The sequence below is a fragment of the Haemaphysalis longicornis genome, unplaced genomic scaffold (genome assembly GCF_048455015.1).
Source record: "Haemaphysalis longicornis isolate Haplotype H1 unplaced genomic scaffold, Haemaphysalis longicornis Haplotype H1 scaffold_5, whole genome shotgun sequence".
Classification (NCBI taxonomy): Eukaryota; Metazoa; Arthropoda; class Arachnida; order Ixodida; family Ixodidae; genus Haemaphysalis; species Haemaphysalis longicornis.
In genome coordinates this window covers 11,442,687-11,451,517 of record NW_027526385.1, presented here as the reverse complement: position 1 = coordinate 11,451,517, position 8,831 = coordinate 11,442,687, and the positions used below count along the sequence as shown (strand labels likewise).

The window sequence follows — 8,831 nt, the reverse complement described above, 5'->3', positions numbered from 1 at the left end:
GTGGGTCTGAGATGAAGGGTAGAACATCTAGAACAAGACGACTGAATAATAAAATGGCATCTGGAAGATGATGAAGCATGCTTAAAGTTCAGCAATGTCTCACAGTACTTCGCACACTTGCTGCTCAGTGGAAATTTTTGTTGCATGTCTTTAGCACATGTTCTACACAACGATTACGTACGGGCAGGATGGTAAGGCGCAAGTTTAACTAAGGCATGGAGGCGGAATAGTTCATACACGAGTTATAAATCGAAAACAGAGATTATAACTGGATAATTAAAAGAAGGCGACCGTACCGTGTTTTTTTCTGTTTCTTTGCTTGTTAAATGCGCTGTTTTAGTTGGGTAAAGTGAAGCTTAAATGGCGCAAGATATACAAAACAATACTCCGTCCACTATCGCAGTCAAATGTTCTAGCTGTTGAGGTTTTTTGTAGTACCCCTTGTGCGGAGCCAATTCGTGTATCTCACTCTGCAAAGTGCGGGGTTATAATGCGAGTGTTGACGATGCCGTATGGAGCTGCTGGTTGGAGTGGCTGAATCCGGGGAAGGTTGTGATGGCATATTTTTCTAGGTCAATGCAATGAACGGTCATAGCGGCTTCTAGATCAGAAAGTGGATTAGCAACAATTACGGTAAGTGAACTCAAGCTTTTACAAGTTTCTTATGTTGGGTTTTTTGGAGGGCCGGATAATACTTTTTATAAGTAACACGTAAAGCAATAATATTTGAAGACACCCCGAAGTTACATGCAATTGAGGAATTTGCAGAAATACATCCAACCATTTTGAAAGCTTAAGAATTATGCTTGAATGTTAGCGGAATTGCTTAGCTAACTGCATGGGTAACATTTACAACCAAAGGTGATGCCGACACAAACACAAGGTTAGAGGACGAGTTAGTGGGAAATGTCATTCTGCCATGCTTGATGATTCGTAAGCAGTTTCAATTTTTGTTTGGGAAAGTATGTTGCATTTACTTCGCAGGCACTTGTATGGGTTGAAAGCCGACATTAGTTTTCTCTTGGGGTTTGAAATTGTTTATAAACTTGTCGAAACACGTGGCCATTTTCGTCGCTTACTTGGGCTATTTTCTTGAAGAAAATTCCGCCATCTCCACGAAGTGAATGATGATGAGAGGGGCGAAGCAAAAATGCTTATCGGTAAAACCGTGAAACACTCGCCCGCACATCGTATAAAGACTTGACACGTCAAGCTTTCCACCGCTCCGTTTGCAAGCCCGTCGACGACGTCGGTGTTTGTGGTGGTTATTAGGGCTTGTTTTTGACGATGAGAATCTCCATGGGTAAGTTGGCGAATTCGGTGTGTGACATTTTAGCCACCTTGGCCGTCGCCTTCTACAGAGCGTCTTGTGTCGTGCACTCCCGGTAAGTGTCTTGGGCTCGCAGGCGACGAACGACGAACCTCTTCTTCTTCCTCTTCTTCTTGTTGGGTAGCAACGAATGCGTTGAACGTTTTGTCCTCTTCGGCCGAGCTTTGGCTGGCCAATACCTAGGGGGATCCTGCCACAATCATCATTAATGTGCCGTGCCGTATACAGCAGCAACGAGGGACGGGACAGGGCCCGAGCAAAAGGAGCTTCGCCCCTAAAAAGCGCCGTGTTCATCACCTGCAGCACAAAAAAAATGATAAAACTTCAATGGTCTAGTCTTACGCATTCGGGCCCGTCGAAATATGTGAAGTGGTTGGCCTGTCGGTTCTTAGGTATATACATTCGATTTAAACCTATTATTCCTTACCGGTGCTAGTTTGTGTTTTTGAAGCAATACATGTAAAGCTAGCAAGTGCATTATTTAAAGTATTTTTGAAATAATAGAGTTGGGTGTTGACCTATTGTCATTATAAAAAAGGTTCTGAAGAAACTTTTCGTCAGTTAGTCTTCTCCACACCTTCATGTTGTATTCGAAGAAAATGAACAAGAGTGAATCGGTTCAAACGGACAAAAGGAGAAAACATTTACAATTGCTATGCTTTTAATACTATACAATTGGCTTCCCTTTAATTGTATTATCAAGCACAATAGCGGTTTAGTTCATTCGGAAGTTGCAACGTCAGAGCAACTTGAGAGTCGCGATCATCACAGTTTTAACGCAGTGTAGAAAGCTAGGCAGTAAGGAAAACATACGAGTAATATAAATAAACCTCAGAAGGACCGTAAGTTGGGTTGTTGGTACTGGGGCAGGATTCAGGACGCAAGTTATGCTGCGACTAGCGGTCCCTCGAAGTCGTTCAATCTCGGTACATAATCCGCAGTAAACCCCGCACGGGGCTCCTTGCGCATTCATGTGACGGTATTGGTGACACCGCGGACCCCGAGCCCCCAAACAAGCTGTAGCCAACCATGGCGATGCGTTTATAGGTGGAGTGTATGAAACCATTAACGGTGGCTGTCAGAGCCGTGCTTAAGTTCCCGCCGATGGGCTCCCTCTCTGTTTACCAGGTAGAGAGCTCCAGGACCTTTGTGAGCATCGTGGTAAACCGAGAGCGATGAAATTACCCCGTCCCTTGATTTCATACTATAGCTTATGGTATTTTCTATACACTCCAAACTTGATCGGCCCCCAAAAAAGGGGCCGCAGCGAAGTTTGTTTCCCAGCGCTCCGTATACATATACTTCAGTTTTCCTAAACCGAACAGCTACTCTCGCTTCTTGGTGATAGGATCAGTCGACCAGTCACACCCTCTTGCTTCACATTCAGTATTTCTCGTTACCACATTTCTTGAAAGTATAATTGACAGATCCTATAAATCCAAAAAACAATGAACCGTTCAAATCGTTGTCGAGGTCAGTAGCCCGAAACAGGCCCATAAACTGCTTGCTCAAACCCGTATCGCCGATCCTACCATCAGAGTCACATCCCACTTGAGCTTGACAGCTCTCAGAGCGCTGTCTCACCTCACCTCATTCTAACATTTGATAGGTCAATACTACCCAAATTCATCCACGCAGGGCTCATTCTTTGCTCAGTCCGGCCGTGCATACCTAACCCACGCCGCCGCTTCAAATGCCTATGGTTTTGGGCACGGTACAAACTCTTGCCGTGGCAGAACAACCCATGCAAAATGCGCGGCACAAGACCACTCCCCTGACAATTGTCAATCCAACAACCTCACTCGTGTGAACTGCCGGTGCCCGCACGCGGCATACTCCGGGACTTGTGAAATATTTCAACTTGAAAAAAAGATCATTAACATCAAGGTAACCGACAACATCACCTTTTCAGAGGCGCGAAAGTGGTTCGCCGCTTTCCCTCTGGGGAAGTACGCCAACGCAGCTCGCCGCAGGGCGGAGCGGCGTCTGGTTTCGGCGGCGACTCAGGTCAGCGAGACTAATCTAACCCGCCCCTTTCCCCCGCTGGGTTGTCTACGTCAGCCCAAGGCGTCACCACACCGCTTGCTGAGTCAGCAGCGTTTGTGGAGGGAAGTCTCCATCGGACCGATGCCGCCTGTGCCGCTGCTTCCCCGACCTCCAGTACACTGGAGGCTGCCGAGGGGATGGGAACGGGGGGCCCAGCATAGACTCCCACCCCCACCCCCCCGCCCGTTTCACCTGTGGTGCCCCTGACACCCTCCGCGGTTGCGGCAAAAGCAAAGGGCACCCGAGAGGGTACCAAGTCCAGGGGGCCCGGTCTGCCGGCAACCCTGGGGATGTTGCGGCAGGAGAAGTTTGCTGACGATGAAAAGGGCTGGTTCAGCCGAAATGAGCAAGGACGGCCTTTTTGAAGTTGTCTTACACCTCGTGGCTTTGCAGCGGCAGCTGAAGTTGTGCCACGACGCCCTCTGGGACAGCCTTGCTGGCGATGTTGTAGCGCTGCGCCTGCTCGTTGATGCCATAGAGTTTCATACTAATGAAACTAGAGGGTACACTGGCGCTGCAATCGTTCAACCCCCATGGAGCTGATTGTGTGACGTAGACTCGTGATTTTCGAACTTGGCTTAACTTGAGGCTTGACAATTGTTATATGTACTAGGCTTCGTACTTTTCCGCGCCGTCAGTTTCGGTTTCGGCGTCGAAAGCGTCGGTGGGTCATTCCGGGGCAGAATTGCTGTTGGCGTCCGATTCCAGCGGCTGCAGTGCGCAAATACTGCACGGCTGGAATGAATGCATACGGGAAGCACTCCGCGCCGGGTAGTGCGTTCTATCCTAGTCACGTTCATGACTACGCTTGCGATCATAACACGAGCACGGTAGCGCCGAAGACAAATAAAAATCTTTTATCAGCAGTAAGTATGTGTGTACAGCCGGTGATTTTTTTAACGTTGCGGGAGTGTCCACCAGCGGGTGGGTCGGCACCTTATCATGGGAGAAAGCGGCGAAAGAAGTGAGGGTAGGCCGCTTGCATAGGACGATCCCGCCAGTGCAACCGTCGTCTGCTAGGCTGTTTCCGCAAGCACAACACAGCCGACACAGGCCCCTTCCGTTGCTAATCAGCTGCGTGTATTCACCGGCGTAAACAAGGCTCACGCGCAATCACTGTGACCGCCCGTAACCATGGACGCATATAGGGTGTTTGAAGCGGAAGGCAAAAACAATGTAATGAAATGAATTACAGGGAGAGAAAATATACCTCTGCAATGGTATAATGGCTTTACCTAGCTATTGCAACAGAACGTGGCCAAATGATTGCTTGGGGCCTACCAGTACTTTTGGGCCATAAACTATGGCTTACATAGCTATGTACTGGTGAAGCCATATGCCTGTAAGATGAGGCGATCACCGGCATGCATGCTTGCTATTCAATGAAGTCGCTGTGAGTCTACATTGGTCACAGTGTTTCCCATCCAGTGGCAGGTGTTGCTGTAGCAACTGTTTGCGTTAGTGGAACCCTGGCTCAGCGCCTGGAGACGCATATTGAGCACACAGAAAAAGTTGGCGACTGCACTAGGCGAGTGCTGTGTGAATTTATTGTGCCAACAGCAAAGTGCAGAATTCAGTTTCCCTCATTTATAAAAAAGCCCTCACCACAGTCATACTCTTTAACACTAATAAAATAAGCCCAGCATTGCTTAATACATCAAAAGCAAGAGTGCAAGCTCATCTTGAGGAAGTTGTTTTGAAATTTTGAAGGCTGGTGAACAGCAAACATGCAAACTATGCAGTGAAAATGAGTGAAGGCATAAGCATGTCGCATCAATGCATTTATTGTCCCATCCAAGAGCCACTGTGAACATATTGGTACCAGGATTTAGTTTGTAGCTACCTACCAGCATTGCCATTTTTCAACCAGCATACTGATGTACGCAGGGTGCTTTATGCAGGAACCAACAAAATGGTTACTGTAAGTGGCGAACAAATGCGACGTTAGGCTACGGTAAAAAAGATTGCATGAAAGGAACCCTAGAAAAGCTCTGCTCTACAGCTAGAGCAGAAGTGTTTCGATCAGCATCTGCCAGCACAGTAGAAGCAGGGCAACAATATCCGATCAACGAACAAAACAAGGTTCTTAAAACAGCGTACACTTGGAATGACAATATACAGCCACAGTGAACAGCAGTGGGTGGATACAATCTGCAACTTGATAACAGTCAGAAGTAGATGAGGCAGCCTTCTATCCCATTGATCAGAACATTTTGAGCTGTACTAACAGTGCAAGATGGGAAAGGGCAGCTTAACATTTTTCAATCCGTTATTTGGACAGACATCACAGGTGCATAAACAAAACACTGCAGCCACAACGTATAATGTAAATTTTAACTGACATTCACGTGGTGAAAGCTGATCCCCTACACCACACCTTCATGAATATGTTGCTGGAGGAGGTTGCGGGGCCACAAAAACAGTTTGTGAAATGTGCACAATCGAACCTGGCTTCAATGGAGATTTAAATGGGCAGTGAGGACGTGCCAGCTCTCTCACAGTCATTGGCACCGCGCACATTCCTCCTCAGCAGGGTCCCTCAAGTGAATACCGCTTTGGAACACAGTGGGCTAAAATACCACGCAGAATACTTCCACTTCATTCTTTCAGTTCAATAAGCACGTACACAAGTCTTCAAATGGCTGCGCATAGTAGTTAAATGAAGTTTGTTTCATGCTGTGCCAAGGCTATCGCAAATGAAGCCACTGCTATAAGTCACATTTATGCATACAATGGATGGTTTCGAACAACTAATTTTCTTGCACCCGAGAAAATTAGTTTGAATCTTGAGTGCCTAACAAGCAAGCTTCAAAGAACATCGTTCATGCACTACAAGGCACTTTCCTCACCACTTGTTTTTCTCTTTATTGTGCAGCTGAATGTACAGGATTGTTTTTACTATTTACATATCGTAGGCTGCAATCAACCTCTCCCCAAGCCCCTTGCTAGAATTTTGGTGTTTTTGACAGGTTGGCGGCATGCCTGTCTTGTCTTGCGCTGCTGATGATCCATCCAATGATCCTGACTTGGAAACTGGTTGCATGCCTGGTGCAGCTTCTTGTGTTGCCTGCTGGTCTGCTCCTTGCACTGCTGACACAGCTGGGACCTGTATCGAAATGGATGGCATCATTGAAGGTTTTGCAAGGCTTTTGTACAGATATTTAGAGCACAAGTATGTACTCTTAAAATCCAGCACACTAACATGCTTATTTACAAAAAGGGTTCCAGCAACATAACATATTCAATGACTCTGGCTTTCTCATAAAAACACACAGTTACGATCAGCTGCGCGCTGCCGTGTTGACGCTGAAGTTATTACTTAAACCAAAGAGAAGACACATACAATGCACTCACAGGAAGCCAACAATGTTTTCAAAGGTCGTGCTTTAACAAGACATGACTTTAGCAGTTGGATTATTCAAGAGTGAACAACCAAACAAAATGAGTAAATATTTTGAACTTATTGTGGAACAGCTTCGGAACAACGAATGCATGAAGGCAGCTTATGTATTATGGAAATGGTCCCCCAGAGGCACTATTTAGTTGCTATTTAGTCAAGCACCGTCTGATCAGCAACATTTACGCTGTTTGACACCTTCGCACGTAATTTCAAACTGTTCCTGCGCTTCGGCACGCTTGTATGGAGGCACTAGAAAAAATAGGCTGCCTTCAATTTCACACGCGTACCTGGGTATATCTGGGCGTGAGACCTCGGTTAGGCAGGTGATGATTGGTACTTGTGGGCGTGTAATGTACACACACGGTGCTTAGATATATCAGTGCGCGTTATTGGTCATCTAATGGAAACATTCTACACGGGAATTTTCACAAAATTAGGAACTCCCGTAAAATTCAGCCCACTGCTCCAGAATGCCCTGCATGCCTGCCGCTCTCAGCAAGACGAGGCCGTCTTCTGGAAGGTTAACACGAATGAAGTACGAGAATTTTTTCGCTGTGTGGCCTGATAAGATACCCATGTTTCCTACGTTTGTCGCTCTCAACATATAAAATTAACATTTGTTCACAGAAACAGTTCTACAGTGCGTCAATTATAGACATCAAGAATACACCAACAGTACAACAAAGAAAGAACCCGATTAACCATCCGGTCAATAAAACATCGTCTACGTGTTAGCGACGAACACAGGTGACATGGTCGATTTCCGTGTCGAGTTGGCCGTTATGGCTTTTTTAAGGCACCAAAGGAAACGATCAGCTGTTACTCAGCGTCCTTTCACGATTTTGTCAGCATGCCGACCGCACGTCGGGTAAGGCGATAACAGTTACACTTATGAGGGGAAATGAACAAAAAACTTACTTGGGGTTATATGACGTGTCGCTCCGCTACTCGTAGTCTTCCAGAACAAAATTTAACGCTGTACAGCGGCCCTTCAGCAGACACATGCCACCGCCGACTCGCACGCAAAAAAAAAAAAAAGAAAAGAAAATACGCTTCGCCGCCGAATCACCAGCTCCGCTAAACTCAGCCGTGTATGCCGTTCACAAATCACTTCCCCTCTTATAAAAGAGTACTTCTAAACCTTAATTAAAACTTAACGTATAGTACAGGTTGTTTACGCGACTACTAATTCATACAGTAATAAACATTAGTTGTAGCTTTTCAATTAAAAAAAAAGTATTTTGAGTGAAGTCAAGATGTCGGCATAGTCAAGCCAAGTTCGAACATCACACGTCCATCTGGCATGGCCGCCCTCATGGGGGTTGAAGCAGACGATCAACGGCTCGCATAGACACTAGCGCCAGTGTCCCCTCTAGTGTATATTAGTATGAAACTCTATGGGTGATGCCTCGGATGAAAAAATGGCTCTCAAGCAGCGCGAACCACACAGAAGGGTCTTTCTCGTAAAACTCCTGTAGCCCCGGAAGCGTGCGGTTGGGTGGCTGGATGAATGAGTTTGGGAATCCAGACCGGCGCGGTAAAGCCATGGCTGACGTGTCCTATAGAGCGCGATCGTAATGCTGACGTAGCGATCGCAACGCTGGCGATCGCAACGCTGACGGTGATGCCGCTGAGACCGTTGCCGTAAACGCCTTCAACTGTGGTGCGGGCTCGTTTTTTGGGTCACCAATTATGAAGGGGGCGTGAGAAGAGGTTAGCAGAAGGCGAACAGCGAACAGAAGATTTATTGAGGGCCGAGAGGTTAGCAGAAGGCGAACAGCGGTGGAGACGGGCGAGCCATGGCACCGTACTTATCCTGCGTGGCAGAGTGCGAGCTCGGTGCCGTCGGCTCGGTGTCTGGATTCCAACTGCCAGCCGCGTGAGTCGTGCCTCGTGACTCGCGGCTCGGGACAGGATCTGCATGCATGCGGTGCACTCCTCCGGCGGCGCTAGCTCCCTCGGCTGCCGCAGCTGAGCTGCTACACACTCCTACACCTATACAATAAAATACGGCTTTCGGGGCAAATTCCAAAGTCTTGAAGGGAGGCCATAGTA

At 47.1% G+C, this 8,831-nt stretch overlaps 1 protein-coding gene across 1 annotated transcript in view; it reads left to right on the top strand.

The window, feature by feature from the left end:
• Nucleotides 1–1,152: 1,152 nt before the first annotated feature.
• Nucleotides 1,153–8,831, top strand: part of LOC144139044 (uncharacterized) — a 67,699-nt gene continuing 60,020 nt past the window's right edge. Inside the window, exon 1 of the mRNA XM_077671534.1 lies at nucleotides 1,153–1,303. Within this exon, the coding sequence (XP_077527660.1) occupies nucleotides 1,288–1,303 (16 nt within the window). The 5' untranslated portion in view covers nucleotides 1,153–1,287. The remainder of the gene's footprint in view (nucleotides 1,304–8,831) is intronic.